General features: G+C 42.7%; 1 protein-coding gene across 8 annotated transcripts in view; it reads left to right on the plus strand.

The window, feature by feature from the left end:
* LOC113033696 (uncharacterized) overlaps window positions 1-19,586 on the plus strand; it is a 38,387-nt gene extending 18,801 nt beyond the window's left edge. For 4 of the 8 annotated variants that reach the window (XM_026187740.1, XM_026187742.1, XM_026187747.1 and 1 more), the window contains 14 exons: window positions 3,269-3,418; window positions 4,161-4,492; window positions 4,571-8,014; window positions 9,361-9,912; window positions 11,381-11,469; window positions 12,381-12,602; window positions 12,846-13,010; window positions 14,058-14,157; window positions 14,393-14,524; window positions 16,034-16,120; window positions 16,297-16,395; window positions 17,360-17,401; window positions 17,800-17,839; window positions 18,554-19,586. In XM_026187740.1, coding sequence (XP_026043525.1) covers window positions 3,269-3,418; window positions 4,161-4,492; window positions 4,571-8,014; window positions 9,361-9,912; window positions 11,381-11,469; window positions 12,381-12,602; window positions 12,846-13,010; window positions 14,058-14,157; window positions 14,393-14,524; window positions 16,034-16,120; window positions 16,297-16,395; window positions 17,360-17,401; window positions 17,800-17,836 — 5,451 coding nt within the window. In that variant the 3' untranslated portion in view covers window positions 17,837-17,839; window positions 18,554-19,586. Of the gene's footprint in view, window positions 1-3,268; window positions 3,419-4,160; window positions 4,493-4,570; window positions 8,015-9,360; window positions 10,984-11,380; window positions 11,470-12,380; window positions 12,603-12,845; window positions 13,011-14,057; window positions 14,158-14,392; window positions 14,525-16,033; window positions 16,121-16,296; window positions 16,396-17,359; window positions 17,402-17,799; window positions 17,840-18,553 lie in introns of those variants that run through there. The other 4 variants (XM_026187741.1, XM_026187743.1, XM_026187744.1 and 1 more) reach the window with 4 other exon arrangements.
* Window positions 19,587-23,579: the final 3,993 nt, after the last annotated feature.

Here is a 23,579-nt window from a genome sequence, read left to right on the forward strand (position 1 = left end):
AGTGGTATATACTGCACATGTGTGCGTGCATTTGCATGTGTGTGTTTGAGCAGGGAGGTGTCAGCTCGCTCCTTGCCACCCCATTTACTGTAGCTGTACCGCTGTGATCACAGACAGATGTATAAATCAAACCTCGCTTGATGGATTCATCAGGGTGGCGAAACGATCGCCTGAGAAGAACTCGCAACTCTCTTAGCATTCTGTGTTCTGACGGAAAGGGTATGCAAAGAGCCTAAATGGATGAACGCTTGATTAATTCTTTGCCGGAGATGTTGGCGACAGCAGGAAATGTGTTTTTGCTTTGACTGTGTTTGCACGGGAATTTACGCACGCGGGGCGTGAGTTATGAGGCCTGAGTTTTGTACCTAAGGCTATTGTGCATAATGACGGCAGGTTGGGAGAACTGCAAGCAGCCGCTAAAGACTTGCTACCTGTGGAGCAAAGACAGCCAATGAGAGAGAGAACGTGTGTGTGTGTGTGTGTGTGTGGATAAAGGCCTAGTCTGAGAAACAGATGCCTATAAACAGTTTGAGAAGAAGATGTAAAGAGTTAAGATGCAAAAAAAGTAAGAGGACAGTTGAAAGAGAGAAAAACACATTTGAGTTTATTGAAAAAGTATTTTTATTTTTTTTTAAAAAAGCATAGAAATTGTACTCAAAAATGTTGTGTCAACCGTGGGTTCAACCCTATTTTGGCTATTCATAGTAATGGTTGCAGGTCAACGGTGTGACAAGTAGTCATCAAAGTTTTGATGTTACAGCTGGTCTAAACCAAAAAAGGAGCTCACACAGCTTACGCTGACACCACACAATCGCCAACATAATTTTTCCTTCAGTTGTCGGTGTAAGTGTTGTTTGCCTTCTTTCTTTCTTCTGCGCTTAAGAGCTCGATGCGATGCTGGCAAATAGACAAATCATAATCAAAAAGATCTGCCGGCATCACAGAATATAATCAGCATTTAGGGAAAACACAAAAAAGCATCATGCTGCAAATACAGAAAACTCCACTGCGAAACGCTTCAGAGTTAACAGCACAGAAGCCTAAATGAAATAATAATGAATGAAGGAAAATAACAGCATTCAACCCACTTAAGCTCATTTTGCACTTTGGCAACAATTAGTCCTTTCCCAGCTATCTTCATCACTTTATTGTGCCTCCTAATAGCCCTCTGTGCTTCCTGCACGTTTATGGTATTTTGTTGTATTTTCTCCTTTTGCAGAATTGGAGTTTTGCTTGGAGTTTTCTTAGTTTGCCTTTGCTTTATATTTTCTTAAGTTGTAGTCCATTGAGCTTTTAGTGCCACAGAGTGCAATTGTCTATTGCTGGAACTTAAGAATAAGGAGCATACAAAATGACCCAATGAACTGCAGTGAAGCATGTAGTAAAAAGCCACAACACTGGCCGTAAATATCAGTTAAATATCTCAGTGCCTGCTGACTTTCCAAGCTCATCATTTTAAGATCACCTCACATTTCAGAATGTAAAGTAAGTTTTCTCACTGATGCTAAGTGACAGCAAGGACTGTGAATTTAAACTATCTATACAAGAACAAGGACTTTCACCTTTTGGTAAACACATTACTAAAAAGTCAAATTAAAAGCAAGTCAAGTGAAGGATTTAAAGTAACTAGGTTTCTCGAGGTAAGGCGGCCACCGGTAAGTGCAACAAATGAAATACAGGTTTCTGTGTCCATATCCTAAGGTTCATGGAGATAGTTAGCAAGTGGTTTTTATATCTAACATGTTGATAATTTATAAGAAAAGGCAATCTGTGTATCTGGAGGTGGCAGAGGGAGAAAGAGGAGGGGCAGGCAATATGAGTAGTAATTTACTCAGTTAAGAGCCAAATGGCAGACAGACTGTCGCCCTGCGTGTTATCGCAGAGATTCGCACTCTGCTCGTTTTCTGACTATATTTCCGTGTGTGTGTGTCTGTGTGTGTGTGTAGTTTTGAGTGCATATGCACACAGTTGGCTCTTAGCTTCACTAGCATCATCTGATCATTTCTGTGTATATTGTACCATAAATGATGAAGCCTTTATTGCTCTCCTAGATCTCACATGTGCGTACACCAGTTCATGTCGGCTCCTAAACTTGCATCACAGCACACGAGCGCAGGTGAACTCATGTGTGCGTCTGCATGCGTTCGTGCCACGTGCGCGTTTGCTTGTGTGTTTGTACTTATGTGAGTGAATATGTGTGTTTTAACGAATCTTGGGAGGCTTCATTGCACTCATCAGGATATCAGTGTTGAGAAATGGCAGTGTCAGTGAAGTGACAGTTGTGTGTGTGTGTGAGGATTGATGAGCCCGAGTCTGACAGCAGCCATATTGTGGAGCGAGAGAAGGATGGAGGGATGGAGGGAGGAACAGTGGGAGGAGTATTGTGGCCCCCTCATCCTCACAGGTTAATATTGACACAGCCTGGGCAGATACAGCGCCAGAAGCTCTCATCAATCACTTTCAGTGGTCCGAACAAATACACACACTCGCGTGCACAGGCTTAAGTAGTGAGACGGACCACACACACACACACACTGCCGACTGCACAGCAAAGAAATGCATATGCTGAAACGTCATTGGACTGACACGATCTGGCAACACGAGAAGAAATAGGTTTTCATGTCTGCAGCAGACACACACACGAAAGTCAAACTTCCTTTATTAGTTTTACTCTAAATATCTCTTTTGTTTAAAAAGTTCTACTTAAATAAGCACGGCAACAATTTTGAGAACTTTACAAAACAAACAGTTGTACAGCAAATCTAGATTAATCAAGCAAATATGTTTTCAAAAGTATCACTTTGCACACTTTATAGCATAGCAAATTACGGTTCCCATAACATTGTTGTTAATCATTCCAGAGAGAAAGAAAAAAACAAGTTCCCTTGACAAACAAAACAATTAATTAATGCAACTTTCCATCCATCAATCACTGTGTGTGTCACTGAATTACCATAATCTGTGCATGGTGGCTGTTTTAAGAGCAAACAGTTAATTTCCAAACAATAAATCACAAAGTGTCTCTCTACCCCTCTGTGTGCTTTGACAGCTTCGTCTCTCATTGCTACAGATAAAGGGCTTTTTTTTCTGAAACCACTCAAGTTTTACTAAATTACATTAAATCATATGTGCAATAAAAGGCAGAGTCTTACAAAGTTTCCTATGTGGCTGTATATAAAAATAGAAAAGGTTCATCATTAATTTGAACACTTTTTTTTTTCTACATAGTAGTAAAAATTTTATGTTTGTCCTTTTTTGTCACTTTCAGGACTGGCATGATTATCTGGATGTGCTTAAATCGTTCAGTCACCACCATAGGTTCGATGGTATTGTGGTTCTCTTATCCATCAGTGATTCAGTTCACCATCCCCGCCAGCAGGTGGCTGTCTACTCAAACAACACAGATATCCTGAAACAGGTAAAATATTCATCAGAAGCAACAAACAATCATATGTCAGGAATGAAGCATAAAGTGCTTCTTAAATACTCACAGCTCTGTAATGGTGTCTTTAGTAAATTGAATAAATATTAATTTCTTTTTAAATATTTCCCTGACTCTGAAAATAATGTGTCAAAAGAAATACCTTATGAAGGAGACCGGAAACAAGTTTTTTATTAACTAAAATGTGTGCAGCATTAGTGTATAATCACCTGGCATCTCATCCTTTTAATTTTGCTGGTCCAAAAATGCCTGTTTTGTTTTTACTTTTCTTATTACGCTAGGATATGTTTTATGTCATATACATTGAACTAAGCTAAAGTCAAAATGTGGAGATTACAGTTGTTTCAAGGCAAACTGCCACGGCTCCTATACCCTCTACAAAATGCCTTGTGTAGAAGATTTAATGACTCGGCTTTAGTTGTAAGGAAATGATTTCTCTTTTAGCACATAAACACAGCGTGGGTAAGTATAAGGGTGCTTAAAACTGCATCTGGTCAGAAGGACCAATAATGCTTTAATAATGCTTTTTTTTCTTAATGTGGCCCTAATACTCCTTCATACAACAGCAACACTGAAAAGCATAGTAGTCAAACTGCTTGTTCTAGAAACTAGACAGATATGTAAGATATGGCCTCACTCTAGTAATCAAACCATTCAAAAAGATGAACTAAATCAAATAAGGATTAGGTGGTATATTTAAACAAGCTTCTCATTGCAGATCTGCTCCGAGCTTGAAGAATCCTCCAGCTGGTCTCTTTCTGGTGAACTGGAGGCTCTGGAGAGTCTTCAGGTTTATCATATTCCACTGAACACCTCTGCATCCTCTGGTTGTCCACCACTGCTCGTGGAGGAGATCCAGGGCATCCTTAAGGACTTTGTCGACCGGCGTAGTTCTGTTTTAGCCTGCCACCCCAGCAGTAGGACTTCTTCCACAGACGGAGTAGCAGGCAGTGTGGAGTTCTCCCAGGGATCGTCTGGCATCAATGACATGGATGGTTCTGATATAGAGAGAGCAGAAGGAGGCAATGGCGACACAGTGGCAATAGCAAGGTAGAATGTCTGAATGTCTACAGTTTTTAGAGAAAACATTATGTTCACTCATACTTTTGTTTTATCTCCTGCAAACAGGGTAATGGGAGATGGTGAAGAGGACGCAGGAGGTGCAGGAGTCAATGTCGGTGGGGAGCTAGTGAGCCCTGACAGCGGAATGACCACCATTCGTAGCAGCCGCTCCTCCAAAGAGAGTTCGATTTTCCTTAGTGATGACAGTCCGGTGGGTGAGGTGATAGCTGGTGGTGGTCCAGCAGCAGGGCCAGGAGGACTCTTTCTGAGAAACCCCTCTCCTTTGGGGTTGTTATCTCTTTCCCCTCCTGTCCCACCGGAGAGGAAGAAACACCGCTCGAGCAGACACAGGAGCGATAACTTTGACCTGTTTCATTTTGACCCGCTGCATAGCAGTGACCAGTCTACGCCAGTAGGAGGAGAAGTGGCAAATTCTGGAGAAACAGGATATGAAGATGAAAGAAGAGCAGGGAGCTCTAGTCTGTCAGAGCTCGATGAGCTAAGCTTTCTTGATTTCTCTGCTCCCAACTCAGTGGGAGGTCTGGAAAGTGGAAATTGTTCAATTGATCGCCGCGGTTCAAGCCATGGGAACGAGATGATTGACACCGTGGTCCCTCCAACCCCGGTCAACAGCCTGGTTGGTAGCCGCCCACCCAGCAGTTGTGGCGTCAGGTTCTTTCCAGAAGATGTTGTTGAAAGGATCAATTGCCTACAGCATAAAGACAGTGTGTCATCTTCTTTGTCGGAGACCTGGGATGAACTGGGCTTTGACACACAAGGAGCATTGTCCTCAAGTGATAATAACATGTGGAATAGACCCAAAGATTCTGAGAGCCCACCTAATATTTTAGAAGAAGTTGGAGGCAAAGACTTAGTGGGTAACATGACAGAAAAGGAAAGCAGACAAGAGATCTTAAAGTCAGAGAATTCCCACCACAAAGGGAAAAGTCTTGAACCTCAGCTTAGTTTGATCACAGAGCAGACTGAATGCTATGAAAACTGGAAGGATGAGTGGAAACCTATTACTTTGGATGATCTCCAACTGACGCCACCAGAGGAAGACTTAACTGGAAGAGGCAAACCTGCTATTATTGGAGCACAAGAAAGAGCAGCTTTGGCCACAAAGAAAACAATCCTGAACACTTTAACACCGGACACATCTAAAGAAGAGGACGAGGGGGTCCACAGAAAAAAAAGGGAGCAACAGATGGAGCTTTTAGACTTCTGGACGTACTCTGCACAGAAAGGATTTCTTAAATCTGATAGCGGGACCACCACGTCTTACCCCGAATCGCTGGATATGTGGAATATGACAATCCGGGATGACAGTTTATCACCTCTCACAACCCCTGAGAACTTATCTCAAAACTCTGGTTCTTTCTGTGGACTGAACACCAATATCAAGGGTGGAACATCTGTAGAAAATCCACTGGGATACTCAGATGGTGGAATGGAGATGTGGAACACCACCATACAGGAAGACAGCTCTTCCGCAATGACGACTCCAGAAGCACCTGAAAATGGAAAGGACCTTAGTCACATGGATTCAGTGGATGCCACTGACACTGTTGGGACACATGCCAACAAAAAGGAAGAAGAAGACAATTTAGAAGAGAAGAGTGATCCATGTGAAGCATTTAAGCAGACGCCTGAAGTTGTGAAAATAGTCATCGAGGCTGCAGAGGGCACAATGCAGAGTGAAGAAACAGAAGGCATCGATGTACAAGGTGCTCAGAGTCGCAAGAACTCTGCAGATGATGACGATGACACATCCACCTATGAGGGCACTGACGTGTGGCAGTTACCCATCTGTGGCATGGTGACCTCCACCTCTGAATATGACAACGTAGGAGCAGGTACATGGAGCCTGGCATCCTCCCCTGACACCTCTGGCTGCCCTGTAGCAGACATGATACAGCTTGAGGAGCAGTCTAGCCCTTTTATAGCTGTGAGCAAACCCATTCTGACAGATCAGAGAGTAGATATCACAAATAAAGAACAGCCAGACGACCAAGTGTTTCTGTTTGAGGCAGCCAGTGAGATGGGTGGCCGAAGCAGAGAAGGATCAGAGGAGACTGAGTGGATAGAGCAACCCAGAGATCATTCCCCATTTCTTCTGGTCAACTGCTCCACTGGCACTCGGCAAATTTCACAGTATCCAGAGGAAGCTGCTGAACCACAAATCCAGGCTGACCAAACATTATTCCCAGCCTATGTGACGACCAATGAAGGTGAGCATGCCACAGAAAGTCAGGTGGGAGCTACAGATGGGAGCAGAAGACATGTAGATGGAAAAACAACAGAAACTGTATCTCTGAGCTCCAGTCCTGGTGGAGAGAAGGACCTAATGGAAAACCCAGACAGTGGTTGCACAGATAGTCCAGATGAACTTGGCCTAGAAATGGAATACATCATCGTATCTGGCACGGTAAAAGAAGCTACAAGAGAGTGCCTTGACAGACCTAAACGGAGTGAAAGGCAATCAAAGGCAACAAAAAAGTCCCTGGAGACATTTAGCATGCTGTCATATGCAGCCTCGGTACTGCAACGTCAGGCCCAAGCTGCAAAACAAAATTATAACAAAGAAACACTGCCAAGTAAGTTACACCAAGTCAGAGGAACTGACAGTGCTCCCAATGCAGACCAAAATCAACCTGTCGAATCAACTCCCTACGAAGCAACTCATGATAGTGCAACTGACTGTCACGTGGTTCCAGAAATTATCAGTCCCAGCCAATCGAAAAATGACTCGGAAGCTTTTCATCAGTCTGATTCAAGACCAACAAGCTCCAGTCAGTCAGAGGGAAATTATGACAGTGAGTCAAGCATTGTGCCCCGCAGTGTGTCTCCATCATTAAGATATCCATCAGATCACTTCTTGAAAACCAGAGAGGAGGTTTATGTCCACTCACAGATCTCAATGGAAGATTCAGACGAAGGCGGGGAGACGCCACCCGCTCCTTCTCCATGTCCTGCTTCCTTGGGTGACTTCCAAGTCTGGGGGGCTCAGTTAAGGAGAAAGGACACGTCCCAAACCACGTCGGAGCCACAATCCCCTGTGCTTACCAACAGTTCGTCCTCTCATGCCAGCTCTCTGATTGGCACCCCAGTAAATGAAACAAGTGTTTGCACTGACAAAAGACTAGGATTACCATTTTCTGGAGATTTAATGGAAGAGGAAAATGACGTTGAGGAGCAGGATGAGGAAACCAACACACTAGAGAATGCTGTCCTTCCAAAATGGACTTCAGAAGTGCAAAGAGAGAGGGAAGAAAGACAAGAGTTTGCATCTTCAGACCTGCTGAGCTTTAGTGATGACTTAATTGGAGGGTCTTCATTTCAGCAAGCAGGATTACAAACACATGAGCCAAAGAGAGATGGGTTTCCACTGAGCAGAGTGGATTACCGTGATGGACGACCTATAAGGACTGAAGATTGGGATAAATGGTCTATTGGACAACAGCCTGGAGACACTGGAGCTTCACAAGATAATTATTTACCTGATTTAAGGTAAGAAACACAATCCAAATGCATATGCTTTCCAAATACTCCGGAGTTAGTGGTGACTTCATTTGTGTTGAGTAGAGAAGATATAGAAGTAATTCTGCAGCACTCTGTCTTCTTTACTTGATAGACTTTTCTATTCTCAGGCTGCTAACGGCAAATAAATGAAAATGCCTGCGCACACCGACCTGTATCTCTCTCTCATTCACACACACGCAACTCACACACAGGCAGCCCTCCTTCCTTTCACTTTGCCTTAATTCTTTTAGTTTCAAAAGTTTTCTCAATGAAGTCTTTTAGATAACTGAACATAACTGAACTCACGAGCCAGAAGGAACAGCTAAGCACCAGAGTCTGGTGTGTGTATGGACGGATGGAAGGATGAGTGACTGACAGAGGATAAGAGCCTGAAGGGACTATGTTTGTTTATAATATGTGAGTGTGAGTGAGAAAGAAGCAAGCCTTGCGTGTGAATGGATGCATATCTCATGTGTTTAGCAGCCTGGTTTGATCTGCAGCTCTGTGTGTTTTTGAGTGTGTTTATAAATCTGTTTATGCCTCATTAGATATGCATTACCTGCCTCATTACAGCTGCAGACCCACCACAGCTAATGGAAACAGCTCCCTTAGCTCTCTTGCAAGGTGTTGGCATTGTGCGTGTGTGTGTGTGTGCGTGTGTTCATTCATGCACTGGTACCTTTAGCTTCAATAGTTCTTTAGTAAATAAATCAATAGAATATACTGTCTATGAAGTGGAGCCTGTTCTGTATTTCAGAGAATTACAAATATATCTTTGGCCTACAATGTTGAAGACATTTTATTTCATTCTCTTTATTGCTGATTTTAAACACTGATGAAATAGTCCTGTTGGGTTAGGTTTAGTTTCACAAAACACAATGTAAATGTCCTTAAGCGCTAATCAATGTATGCAAATATACATCTTAAAAAAAGAACAACTGGATTTTTCTCTGCTTATTCTATAGTTTTTATTGTCATCTTTGCTTCCTTCCGTTTCCAGAGACATATTTGTGTTTTTTGGCACATTACCGCCACCTGTTGATTGGTAGAAAAATGGCTGAATTTTAAATCTTGTCACCCTGGTACCCATGAACATGCATTTGTGTCTTTGCACGTTTAGAGAAAAATAAACAAACAAAAAAAGGGTAATGTAGCCTTCAAGGGCCCCAAATTTTCTTAATGATATATTATCACTCCACTTTTTAGGTGTTTGGTTTATGAATGGACAGACTAAAAACATTGTAGAGATAAAAAAGTATAACTGTGACTCTGTGTGTATTAATTCTGAATATTTTTCCACTCTCTCTTCAATTATCCCCTTTTTCCTTTAAAAGAAGACACCAAGACATAACATCACAAGTGTCGTCCCACCCTGCTCAAGAAAATGCTGCATACCAGTGGTCCGGACAACAGAACACAACTCAGGGTCAAACCCAGTATGGCTATAACTATCATCACATCGATCAAAGAACTGAAAACCAGTGCACCTATCCAGCCTTTGTAGAGAGCAAATCCAGCCGACAGCAGGATGCCACTGACGTCTATGCCGAGTTTACAACTGATGCCACGGCTACAAAATACCGATACGAGCAGACTGAGAACTGTTTTGAAGCTGGAGATAAATCTCCAAACCACTTGAGTGACACACACTTCAGGTGTCAGGACACAGCTGAAAGTCAGTATATAGTTGCCTCCACTTCTTTGTGCACTTCTGACTTCCAATACTCTCAATATCCAGCTAACAGCCAGGGTCAGTATGAGTCTCAGTCAGACCATGCTCATTATCAGTCTGAAGGGAAGCCTTTCTATCAATCAGATGTCCACACTGAGACAGAGGATCATGCACGGTATGTGCTGGAGGGATATGTTCATTTTCCCCTGTCAAGGTGAGCTTTCATTTATATAGACTCAGTCAGCACAGCAGGTTATTCACTGTGTAAAACCTCAGTTTTTACTCTTTTCTGGAATTTAAGCTGTACTACTTTCATTAGCTAAGAGTCAGACCCTTCTTATGTCTACCCCTTGCTTAGTAAAGATTTTCTATCACTGGTCTTTTTAAACAGACTAGAAAAAAATCACATGCAATGTTGTTTTGAACCACAAGGTGGCAGCATAGATCAATCTTGTAGTTCTTTTTTTAGTGGTCAAAGCAGCAAGGCTCATATTCTTCTCATCATTCTCTTTACTCATGTTTTAGGCTAAATGTGTTTTTGCACTAAAAACCATAAGAACTGGAAAATGAAAATGGTCCAGTGGTCTCAAATTTTGTTTACTACGTAGAACCCAAATCTGACTCCACTGCACTTGTATAAGGCATTACAAGGATCAAGGACATTGCATTGTATTATCCATAGGACGGAAAGCATAATAGTTCCAATGTAAAGAGGGACTGCACCATATTATAGATTTTTATACATTTAAAAAAATGATTATATAAGCAGAAATGGGGTCATTTCTAATGTACAGTTAGCAAAATATAGTCCTTTATGTACATATAGTAGTGAATATGTAGATAAATATACCTGCAAGGGTTTTTGATGTGATGTTTTTAAAAAAACAAAAGTCAAGTTGTGTAATCAGTCTCTAGGTTGTATGCATGTGTTTCACATGTGGCTGTGCATGCATCCTGTTCATTTGAGTATGTGTGTGATTATTGCAGGTCAGATTTTTCATAATGGTTTGTGTTTTGCTCCACTTTGTAATTCTGATAATGTGCGGCCTCTTTGGGATACACAGCTCTCCCCTGTCTTTCATTTGGTTTGTGTGCCTGTGAGTTTCCATACACACACAATAGGCTTTTCAATAATCAAGTGGTCATGTGACTTGATAGTGGGGAGAGAGGTTCAGCCACTCGTGTTCAGAGAAGACAGGTTGAGAGAAAGGTAGAAGCCCATAAGATGGAGGTTTTTTTAAAGGGAAAAAGAAAACCTTTTGCACATCTGTGCATATAATCATATGTAAGTGCTCTCTCTATGTTGCTTCTCTCTATTGTTAGAGGCCTTATTCAAATCAGGGTCTGTTAGAGGGGCTTTAGTTTAGGGAGGGGGGAGCTTCCAACACTGCTCAGCATTGTTTCTTCAGCCCACACGTGCAGCTTGGGAATGAAGCAGTGAGTGCGTTTCTCTCTGTCTGCTTTGTCACTTCTAAATTATTTCATGTCCTGAGTCAAACAAACACATTTTACACTCGCTCGGATTCAGTGTCATGGGAACAGTTAGTGCTTTTCACTATATAGATGATTGTATTTGGCTTGTTTGGCCCAATACTTTGTGTAGTTGTGCCTCTGGTGGCAGTGGTTGTAGCAATGATAATTTATGTTGTGGCTCACTATTGTATTTCTGAGCCTGTGAGCAGACACTCCCAACAGGAAGTTGGTACAGCTGGGATGATGATGAAGATGGCATCCAATGAAGACGCTACAGATGACAAGGAAAACAAAGAAGGTAATTAAACACAAAGTTAAACGTTTGCATTGTTTGCGTGATTTTCTATAAATTTGATTGTACTGTGCACAATTGCATTTCTTTATATTTTACTTCTGCGGAGACAAACAGTAGTTCTGAAAACATCTGTGGACATTCACTGCAGTTTCACTTAATTTCAGTCCCCTCATTGTACCTCATCATTTTCACAGGAACTGTTTGTTTGTTAACACTTAACACTGACTGAATCATTCAATTTAAATGATGTCTTCATTACTTTGTTACTAGCAGCCCTGTCACAGAGGTACATAATCTGCCCCCATTTCTTTAAATAACAAAGTTTGACGGGCTTAAAATGGTATTCTGTGCCAGCAAGGTGAATCACTTATAACCTGTTAAATGACGTGGTACTAGAGAGGAGAGTATGTCGGTTAGTCAAACCTCAGACTGCTTGGGAAAAAATTTCTCACACACTCAAATATTGTCGAGGCGTTTAAGAGCTAGTTCAGTGTTCCACCCCCACAATGAGCACCGCATTCTTCCTCGTCAATCTATGTGTTCTGTTGACTCAGAAAAGGCATTTAACTGCGTCCCACGCAATATCCTTTTGGGGTGTTTCAGGAGTATAGAGTATCTGGCTCAATGCTAAAAGCCATTTAATCACTTTCAACCAAAGCATTGCCATCAATAAGACCATGGTTCTCAGCCTGAAGAGAGTGCCCATTCAGATGGATGGACAGACAGACATTTTAATCAAAAGGATTCTTCATTTAGGAGGATTTACCAAAGATCCTTAAAATGAATTTTTTGTTGATTTAAAATAAATAAATAAAAACATTTATTTTCATAAGGTGTTCATATGATAATCTTTAAATGATCAAAAAATGAAAGTGGAAAAAAAAAGTTATAAACAAATGACTTTCTCTGCACAGACCAGCCCTCCTCAGCTGATATATCTGGCGGGTCCAATCAAAGAAGAAAGCTGGCAGCTCCACCAATGAACGTGTCCCTGGACCACAGTGAGGGGTCTCTTCTTTCAGAAGACACCCTGGATACAGAGGATGACGGCTTGGATACTGGGGATGACCTGGATGTCAACTTAGATGAGTTGGACACACCTGACGAGGCCGACTCACTGGAACTTAATAAACATGGTGACAGCAGACACATTCTCATTGGAACAGCCACAATTAAAAAATACAAAGACTATTTTACAGGTTTTTTACAGCATGCAATTTTTACAGATAGGAGTTAAGGGTAAATTGTGAAAAAAGTAAAGACACAGCTTGTCAGCCTCGTGTCAAAACTACTGGCCCATCAGCTCTCCACTATATGTTGTCTATTAAATTAAAATCAAACTGTTAATATGTATTTGATTCGATCTTATGTCACCTCAGGGGACTCAGAGGAGTCCGTTTTGGGTGGCGGAGCGGCATCAAGAGATCCAGGCCACAGAGCAGCAGAGGAAAGCAGGCTGTGGAGGAGCGTGGTGATCGGAGAGCAGGAGCACCGCATTGATATGAAGTGCATTGAACCCTACAAAAGAGTCATTTCTCATGGAGGTACGTAAACACAGCTACGACAGCTTTCAGTTGATAGCATTGGATGAGCCTCCCTTGCAGTTATCTTGCTGTTTCTCATCTTTTTAGTTGAATCATACAACTAAAGTAAGTGTGTGTGTGTGTGTGTGTGTGTGTGTGTGTGTGTGTGTGTGTGTGTGTGTGTGTGTGTGTGTGTGTGGTGGCTGCAATGACGAAAAGCGAGAATATCAGCCCTCTCTGAAGTTTCCCCTGTGCTTTGATACAACTTTTTCTGCTGAATAAAACAGACGTTATGATGGTGTAGATGTTAATAAATAATGTTAATAATGCATAGTTTTACTTGTCTGTGGAGGCAAAAAAGATTCTGTCTTCATTTTAATATCATTTAATTAATTAAACTATAAAACTGATAAAAACTGATAAAGACTGATAAAAAAATGCTGTTGTTTTATCAGTCTTTCTGTTGACAGCAAAAACCTAAGAAAAAGTGGTAGCCGACTGACGCGGATCATTATATCTATGCCACAGTGTGTGTCTATCTGACTTCGCACTGAAAATATTGAAACAATTACTTGATTGGTGCATGCCGTTTAATAAAAACCGCATGCAAGTCCGTTGCAAACTGATATTACACATAATTAAAAAGTTGATGTAACTGAAAAGAAAACTAAAATCAGATCTGAAATCAGAATGAAAACTAGTTTAGAAAAGTGTGTTGGGGTTTCTGATGATTACCAAAAACTTTGCTGTGTAATCAGAGTTTATCAGATGTCAGACTAGACTCTTGTTTGGCTGAGACTGAAAAAGTATATAAAATGTGAGAAGTATAAATATGTGATGGGGTTAAGTAGAGGACTCTTTCTTATTGATGGGACTGAATGTTTAATAGTGAGGGTAAAGTCCCACTCACATTGACCCATGTGTCAACCACAAAAATAATAATAGTAATTGCTTTTTTAACTGATAGGCCTTGAATTAGTTATAAACCGGACAAGAATGTTAGAAAAATGATTTGTATTATGATTGATATGTAACGTGATAGTCATGTTTGTGTCTCTCATGTTTCAGGTTATTACGCTGAACAGAAAGCCATCATTGTGTTTGCTGCATGTTTCCTACCAGAGAGCAACTGTGACAATTACAATTATGTCATGGAAAACCTTTTTCTGTAAGTACATTGAAAAATGACCGTGCTTCTGGGTTAGCGTACGCTGGCGTGTCTTTCTGCCGCTGCTCTCTGTGTGTAGCTCTGTTTTTATGTACATCACGCCCGTGTTTCATCTCTTAACCAAAGCTTCTCACATGTCATTGAAGTGACGAAAAGAAAACTTTGCTACAGTCACAATGTCTAAAATAAATAAACATGTCTAATCCACTGTATTTTGTTCTCCTTCTCTTTGTAGATATGTGATAAGTACACTGGAATTAATGGTGGCTGAGGATTACATAATTGTATATCTAAATGGTGCCACACCTCGCAGGAGAATGCCTGGTTTTACCTGGATGAAAAGGTGCTACCAAATGATAGACAGAAGGTAATATTAACACAGATATGTTTATTGCAAATGTAATGCCGTAGTATATGTACCATGTGATTTTATTACAGATTATATGCATGTTAAGTTTTCATTGATAGTGTGTATTATGATTTCTAAAAAAAAAAAACTCACTTGACCCTAAAAAACACCTTTAAAATATAGTGAACTGATTAAATTGAAACTTCAATTCAGTCTGGTTTAGTGTAGTTTAGTTTAAAATCCCCGCAGTGCAGCAACCATTTTTCTGGCGTCATTAACCTTTACACTTTGGCAGCGCACTACTCAAGCTTGGACATTTTCGATCATAGCGAAACCAAAACAAACCACACACACAGACAAAAACATTTTTAAAAGCCTTTTTAACAACATTTTAAAAGCCTTTTTAAGCCAAAGTCATGTCGAATAGATGTTAGAGGGTTTTTTTTATAATCTACCTTTTCTGGTTTCTTTTGTTATCTGTCTTGACAATAAACGTATTATAAAAGAAAAATGAAAACGACAAAAAATGCAGTCATAGATGTAAGGACCAAGTAGTTTAGTGTGATTAGGTAGTTGGCTGTAAACCATGAAAGTTCACTGCTGCAAAACAGCCACTACTTTAATATTTCCCATATTGAAATAACCTATGTGCTGTAATCAGTTTAGTTCTGTATAATTATATTGAACGTGGAGGTTTTCCAATCTGGAAATGCACTGGCTATGATTTGGTGACGTAACCATTGGGGGTGACAGCCAACGATTCTCCGTCCATGCCTCGAGATTCTGCGTGTTCACGTGAATCTCGAGCGGTCCAGGCCTCGAGAGCCGGTGTCCTGTAGGTTTTAGATGTATCTTTGATCCATCACAGCTGATTTCAGTGGTTAAATTACCTCCTCAACATTTCTTGAAGTTCTCCAGAGGCCTGGTAATGACCCAGGGTGATATCTAAAACCTGCAGGACACCGGCTCTCGAGGCCTGGTGTTGGCCACCCCTGCTCTACGGTATTTCTAGTTGTGTATACTCTAAGGAGAATGCAGTTTTCATTCCCAAATCTAAATGTTGTAAGAAGGTAGCTTTGTTGATGCAAATATTTCAAACTCAAATAAAATGGTGGACTATAAGTTCAGTAGTGTAAATAAACTTTATATAATAAGGAGGCTCTCTGAGCAAACCCGCATGTGAGTAATATGATTTATTATTGCAGAACATGGCTTTTCTCTCTTTTCGTGTTCCGGCCATTAAAAGAAACAGCAAAAGAAAAAATGTAAAACGCTGCGCAAATGTGAAAGAAACAGTCTGATCTTCCTGCTGTTAATCCTGTTGCTAATGTACTCCATTTTCTTCTTTCAAAATGTTTGTTTTGTCTTTGTTTTCTTGTATTTTGTATAATCTTAGATTACTTTCTTTAAAACGCTTTGTGACTCCGGTCTGAAAAGCATTGTATCAGTAGATATCAATGATAAGCTATAGTCATCAGTGCAATTGTACTCCTCTTTTGTGTAATTCCTGACTGTTTTGTCCCGCAGACTGAAGAAAAACCTAAAGATGTTCATCATTGTTCATCCATCCTGGTTCATACGGACTTTGCTAGGAATTACCAGACCCTTCATAAGGTCTCAGAGTTGTAATTGCTATTTGCACGACTCTCCCAGCTATTGAAATTCATTCAGATTCATTTATAATTTAATTGCAGTCAAAGTCATGGAGATCTTCATTAGAAAGGATTATCATGTAGCATTTAGCAAAACCATTTTTTACTGTAACTCTTTTTGATTTCTATTTCCTTCAGTTCCAAGTTCAGCAGTAAGATCAAGTATGTGCATAGTCTGCAGGAGCTCGGAGAAATCATTCCTATGGAGTATGTGCATATACCTCACAGCATTGTCAGGTGAGCCAGCCTGTCATTAATATAAATGCCATTGGTTGTTGATCATGGTTGATCATGGCATTTAGCCAAGGACTTCGGGGGAAACAAACCACAACCGAACCACATCTTGCACATAATACATTGTTGTGAAGTTTCTGGGTGTTAAACTTACCTGACTGGTGTTCAGCCCTATGTAATTAAATTTACCTTTCTTTCATCTAGTGAAAACCGAAAGCCCGTTGGTTTCTGACATTCCTGTTCTAAACAAGTCAATCAAACTTTTTCCCAAAACTGGCCTTGAAACGAATCCACTCCAGCCTATTGGATACAGTAAAAAATCAGAAGTTTTAAAGCCTTCTTAAAAACAAAGATATTACTCTGTTTTAATTGTATGATTTATTTTTTTCTGTACTCATGCCTTTGTTTGTTAATGTGTAAGACCAGAGAGCTGTTTTGACGGGTTCCTTTGATTTACTAGTGTATACCAGATTTTCTGGAAAAACTGATTGCACTTATTTTTTCTTCAGGTACCTCAAGTTGCTAATCATCACTTTTAAAACTAGATCGTTTAATTAATTTGTAGTTAAACTTCATTAAATAAAAAGAAAGGGAAACAATTTACAGGTTTGGTTTGTTTTTTTTTTGGTTGTTAAGCAATTTTGACTTCTTTAGGTTAAATTGGATGTTCTGTGGCCCACAGCCTGAAATGAGTTTGACACCCCTAGTGCAGAATAAAAGTCCTCAACGATATATTTAATGTGTGGTGCATGTGGCATTTTACAACCATTATTGTAGTTGCAACTATGTTTGAATATTTATCTAAGTCTTCAAATACTCTTACTTCTGTAATTGCATTTTAGAGACAAATTGTTTTTTGCAAATCTACTCAGGAAATTCACTGAATTTCCTTAAAAATTTAAACCAATCAGTGAAAGATTGTCATCTTAAGTGCTTTAGGCATGTTTACAAATTTTTCTGCCCAAAGGTATGACCAGGAGAGGAGTTTGAACAAATTTGCATGCACGAGGTAAACCACTTAATCTGCCTCTTTCTATGAGTTGGTTATGTCTAATTCTCCCTGAAAATCCTTCATTAATTTTCTCATGCTGAGACTAACCTTTGACTGTCTTCTTATCCAATACAAAGGCACATTTAAAAAAAAAAAAGCATTTTGATGATTGAAATATTGACTCATGTTGAGGCAAACTGTTACACCCCATGCATTGCAGTACATTGCTTTGACCTTGAATACTCTCACCTTTGAGCACCAGTGCTTGTTTTTATTTTTATCAATTCATTTGTCAGTGCAAGTGTCGATATAGGCTACTGATCCCCAGCTTTTGCATGTCTACTGACAGTATAGTTGCTCAGTTAACATCCGTCACTTACTTTTGCTTTCTGACTTTCAACCTAATGCTAAACCAGACTGGACACAGAATTGCAGGACACAGCAGCAGAGTAAGTGGTAAGTACTCTGCTGCTCCCGTTTAACCGTTTGTGCAATAATAACAGTGTGCAATACACATACACTTCTTCTTCTTTTTTTATTACTAAGTTAATATACTGTGTTGTGTTGTTTGTGTTGCATTGTGATGTGTCATATCGTGTCGTGTTGTGTTATATGTAGTGCCGACGTAGGACAGTTTTCCAATTTCACTGTACTACTGTACTATGTATGACTGTGCAATGACAATAAAGAGTTATCTTATCTTATCTTAACAGGAAATGTTTGAAAAAAAATAACCCACCCCAGTTCACCAGTTCCCCAGTTTGTCTCTAACTACTGTTAGAGACAAACAAGGGGAAATTTATTGAAATATTCCAATGCTAGTATATGCAAAACCTCAAGTATGGTAGAAATGTGGTAGAACATCCAAACACAACGGGTTAGGCTTCTGTATTTTGATTAAATATCATGGTTGTTTCTGACCTGTGTTATAAAACCTAGTTTTTGCAAAATCAGAAATTTGGGGGAGGTGAATTTTTTAAAAACACCACATTTTCTCAAAGATAAACTGTTCCTTCCACCTCTGGTTAGTCTGAGGTAGTACGTCTCTACACTACTGACCTGTGACATGGAAGTTGGATGTAGTTTTTGTGCTATTATTTTACTGTAAATGTTTTACTGTAAAGTGGATATGTTGCAATCATTTCTTTTCCTTCTTATCTCTCCCCTTAGAGTCAACAAGGGGAACTCTGCTGTGTGACGAGATAATTGGCTGCTGCCCTTCTTCTCCTCCCCGTGTTATGCTGTACTTGAGGACAGCATCTCTGAATTTGAAGCCAGCCTGTAGTATAAAACATGCTGAGCTGTTACAACAACATGTAACTCAGAGAGAATGATGCTGTGGTGCAATACATCAGGAAAAATCTAATTCAGATCTGAGGGTTCCGAATATACAGTAATACTGTGGTTGTGGTGCAGAGACTGTACTGTGGTGTGCTGAAGGGAAATGCTTTATACTATAATACAGTACTCTCAGCACTTCATTATGTTCTCCATTTGTTTTCTTTTACTTCAACTTTTTTGTTTACCATGCAACTCATATTATAGATTGCCTTTAAGGGTACTTGTTATTGGCTTGTAACTTACATGTATTAACAACAATCATGTATTGATAATTAACTCTGGGTTATTGTATTTAGCGTATTTTCAAAAGCCACAGTGATGTTTTTGAGTAGTACTAGCATCCCATCTAAAAAAAGCCACAAAAATGAGGCGAAGGCACACTAAGCTTAGAGGAGATGTAATTTACTTTAAAGACATTTATTGAAGTATTTTCAAATTAAATTATGTCACAGTAGGTAAAACGAAGCTAACGCAGCAGTCTGTGTTAGACACTAGATCTGCGTTCTGGCACGGGATGCCACTTGCTAATCAATATTCAGTACACATGAAGTATTTGTCTTTATACATGTAGTCCTAAAATGAGTAGAAAACATGAATTCGGCATGTTATTTCAGTTAATGCTTCAACATCCCGTCTGTTTGCTAACATTTTTGTTTGCACACATAAATCCCTCCTGTCCACACTGACAGGAAATAGAAGGGCCAACCCAATTTGTAATAGTTTTCAAAGGTCTGGGCCGCTCCATTTAAAGCAAGGATTGACATTATGTCAACATCTCATTTAGCACCTCAGTCAATCTTTATATGAAATGTTTACAACCCATGTGTCACTGTGAGAATAAAGTAGAAGAGCTGTGCTGTAACAGAAGTTGTGTGTTGCATGCTTTTAGCTTGAAATTACTCTGACACATGCACACACACCCAAAAGCGGAGCACTGTGCTGGTACAGTACATTTGTGTGTGTGTGTGTGTGTGTGTGTGTGTGTGTGTGTGTGTGTGTGTGTGTGTGTGTGTGTGTGTGTGTGTGTGTGAGACAGACAAATATTACATGTTTGTTTATTTGTGGCTTGCATGGTACTCATGTGTTGTAAAATATGTAAAATTACTTAGTTCATTAAAAATATGTTCCTCTCAAACAGTGTTTTCTCTCATTTTTCTAATAATTTACTAATAATTAAAATGATCAATAAAAGAAAACAGTGATATTAAAGGAAATTGGTATTAATTACATGTAAATGGTAAATGGCCTGTATTTATATAGCGCTTTACTAGTCCCTAAGGACCCCAAAGCGCTTTACATATCCAGTCATCCACCCATTCACGCACACATTCACACACTGGTGATGGCAAGCTACATTGTAGCCACAGCCACCCTGGGGCGCACTGACAGAGGCGAGGCTGCCGGACACTGGCGCCACCGGGCCCTCTGACCACCACCAGTAGGCAACGGGTGAGGTGTCTTGCCCAAGGACACAACGACCGAGACTGTCCAAGCCGGGGCTCGATCCAGCAACCTTCCGATTACAAGGCGAACTCCCAACTCTTGAGCCACGATCGCCCCGTAAAAGCCACGTAAAAGAATTTTGCTGGCTGATTTAACATGTTTTACACACTGAAAAAAAAAGTTCTTTCAATTTACTTGATTTTATTGTGTACATCGGTCCCACATAATATGAATAAGTATGACTGACTTAATTTTCCACTTTCATCCATCCATCCATCCATCTTCATCCGCTTTGTCCGGGGCCGGGTCGCGGGGGCAGCAGCCTAAGCAAAGAGGCCCAGACCTCCCTCTCCCCAGCCACCTCCTCCAGCTTATCCGGGGGAATACCAAGGCGTTCCCAGGCCAGCCGAGAGATATAATCTCTCCAGCGTGTCCTGGGTCTGCCCCGGGGCCTCCTCCCGGTGGGACATGCCTGGAACACCTCACCCAGGAGGCGCCCAGGGGGCATCCTTGTCAGATGCCCGAACCACCTCAGCTGGCTCCTTTCGATGTGGAGCAGCAGCTGCTCTACTCTGAGCCCCTCCCGGATGGCCGAACTTCTCACCCTATCTCTAAGGGAGAGGCCAGCCACCCTTCGGAGGAAGCTCATTTCTGCCGCTTGTATCCGCGATCTCGTTCTTTCGGTCACTACCCACAGCTCGTGGCCATAGGTGAGGGTAGGGACGTAGATCGACCGGTAAATTGAGAGCTTCGCTTTTACACTCAGCTCCCTCTTCACCACGACGGACCGGTGCAGCGTCCGCATTACTGCAGCTGCAGCCCCAATCCATCTGTCGATCTCCGGCTCCCTTCTCCCATCACTCACGAACAAGACCCCGAGATACTTGAACTCCTCCACTTGGGGCAGGAACTCATCCCCGACCCGGAGTGGGCACTCCACCCTTTTCCGGCTGAGAACCATGGCCTCAGATTTGGAGGTGCTGATCCTCATTCCCGCTGCTTCACACTCGGCTGCGAACCGTTCCAGTGCGAGCTGGAGGCTTTCACCCGATGAAGCCAACAGAACCACATCATCTGCAAAAATCAGAGATGAGATTCTGAGGCCACCAAAGCGAAAGCCCTCCGCCACTTGGCTGCGCCTAGAAATCCTGTCCATAAAAATTATGAACAGAACCGGAGACAAAGGGCAGCCCTGGCGGAGCCCATCACCCACCAGGAATGAGTCCGACTTATTGCCGGCAATGCGAACCAAGCTCTTGCAACGGTTGTATAGGGATCGAATGGCCCGTAGCAATGGGCCAGACACCCCATATTCCCGCAACACCTCCCACAGGACACCCCGAGGGACACGGTCGAATGCCTTCTCCAAGTCCACAAAACACATGTAGACTGGTTGGGCAAACTCCCATGCACCCTCAAGTATCCTGGAGAGGATAAAGAGCTGGTCCAGTGTTCCGCGACCAGGACGAAAACCGCATTGTTCCTCCTGTATCCGAGGTTCGACTAACGGACGAACTCTCCTTTCCAGCACCCTGGCATAGACTTTCCCAGGGAGGCTGAGGAGTGTGATCCCCCTGTAGTTGGAACACACCCTCCGGTCCCCTTTCTTAAAGATGGGGACCACCACCCCGATCTGCCAGTCCACAGGTACTGCCCCTGATCTCCACGCAACATTGCAGAGGCGTGTCAACCAGGACAGCCCTACAACGTCCAGAGCCTTCAGGAACTCGGGGCGGACCTCATCAACACCAGGGGCTCTGCCACCAAGGAGTTGTTTAACTGCCTCAGTGACCTCGCCCCCGGAAATTGGCGGGTCATTCCCCTCATCCCCAGACTCTGCTTCCTCCTCGGAAGACGTGTCAGTGGGATTAAGGAGGTCCTCGAAGTATTCCTTCCACCGCCTGACAGTTTTCTCAGTCGACGTCAGCAGCGCTCCGCCAGCACTATTCACAGTGCAGGTAGAGCACCGCTTTCCCCTCCTGAGACGTCTGACGGTTTGCCAGAATCTCTTCGAGGCAGTCCGAAAGTCTTTTTCCATGGCCTCTCCGAACTCCTCCCACACCCGAGTTTTTGCTTCAGCCACTGCCCGAGCCGCATTCCGCTTGGCCTGTCGATACCTGTCGGCTGCCTCCGGAGTCCCACAGGCTAACCAAGCCCGATAGTTCTCCTTCTTCAGCCTGGTGGCTCCCTTCACCTCTGGTGTCCACCATTTGGTTCGGGGATTACCACCACGGCAGGCAGCAACCACCTTGCGGCCGCAGCTCAATGCAGCAGCTTCGGCAATGGAGACGCTGAACATGGTCCATTCGGACTCAATGTCCCCAGTCTCCCTCGGAATGCTGTTGAAGCTCTGCCGGAGGTGTGCGTTGAAGATCTCGCGGACTGGGGCCTCTGCTAGACGTTCCCAGCACACCCTCACTACGCGTTTAGGTGCACCAGGTCTGTCCAGCGACCTCCCCCGCCACCTGATCCAACTCACCACCAGGTGGTGATCAGTTGACAGCTCAGCCCCTCTCTTTACCCGAGTGTCCAGAACATATGGTCGCAGGTCTGCTGATACGATTACAAAATCGATCATCGACCTACGGCCTAGAGTGTCCTGGTGCCATGTGCACTTATGGACACTCTTATGTTCGAACAGTGTGTTCGTTATGGCCAAACTGTGATTAGCACAGAAGTCCAATAACAGAGCACCGCTCGGGTTCAGATCAGGGAGGCCGTTCCTCCCAATCACGCCCCTCCAGGTCTCGCTGTCGCTACCCACGTGAGCATTGAAGTCTCCCAGCACCCTCCAGCACCCCCCCCCCCCCCCCCCCCCAGGGACTCTAAGAAGGCGGGGTACTCTGAACTGCCACTCGGCGCATAAGCGCAGATGACAGTCAGGACCCGTTCCCCGACCCTAAGGCGCAGGGAACAAACCCTCTCGTCCACCGGGAAAAACCCCAACGCACCGGCAGCAAGCCGAGGGGATATTAGGATACCCACCCCAGCCCGCCGTCTCTCACCAGGGGCAACTCCAGACTGAGACAGAGTCCAGCCCCTCTCCAGGAGACTGGTTCCAGAGCCCAAGCCATGTGTAGAGGTGAGCCCGACTATATCTAGCCTCTCAACCTCACGCACTAACTCAGGCTCCTTCCCCACCAGAGAGGTGACATTCCATGTCCCTATTGCCAGTCTTGGCAGCCGGGGGTCAGTCCGCCAGGGCCTCCACTCCTGGCCACCACCCGGCACACAATGCACCCGACCCCTATGGCGCCTCCTGCGGGTGGTGGGCCTGCGGGAGGATGGGCCCATGTCTCCTCTTCGGGCTGTGCCCGGCCGGGCCCCATGGACTAAGGCCCGGCCACCAGACGCTCGCCCTCGGGCACCCTCCCCGGGCCTGGCTCCAGGGCGGGGCCCCGGTAACCCTATC

Source organism: Astatotilapia calliptera, chromosome 12 (genome assembly GCF_900246225.1).
Source record: "Astatotilapia calliptera chromosome 12, fAstCal1.2, whole genome shotgun sequence".
NCBI classification, from domain to species: domain Eukaryota; kingdom Metazoa; phylum Chordata; class Actinopteri; order Cichliformes; family Cichlidae; genus Astatotilapia; species Astatotilapia calliptera.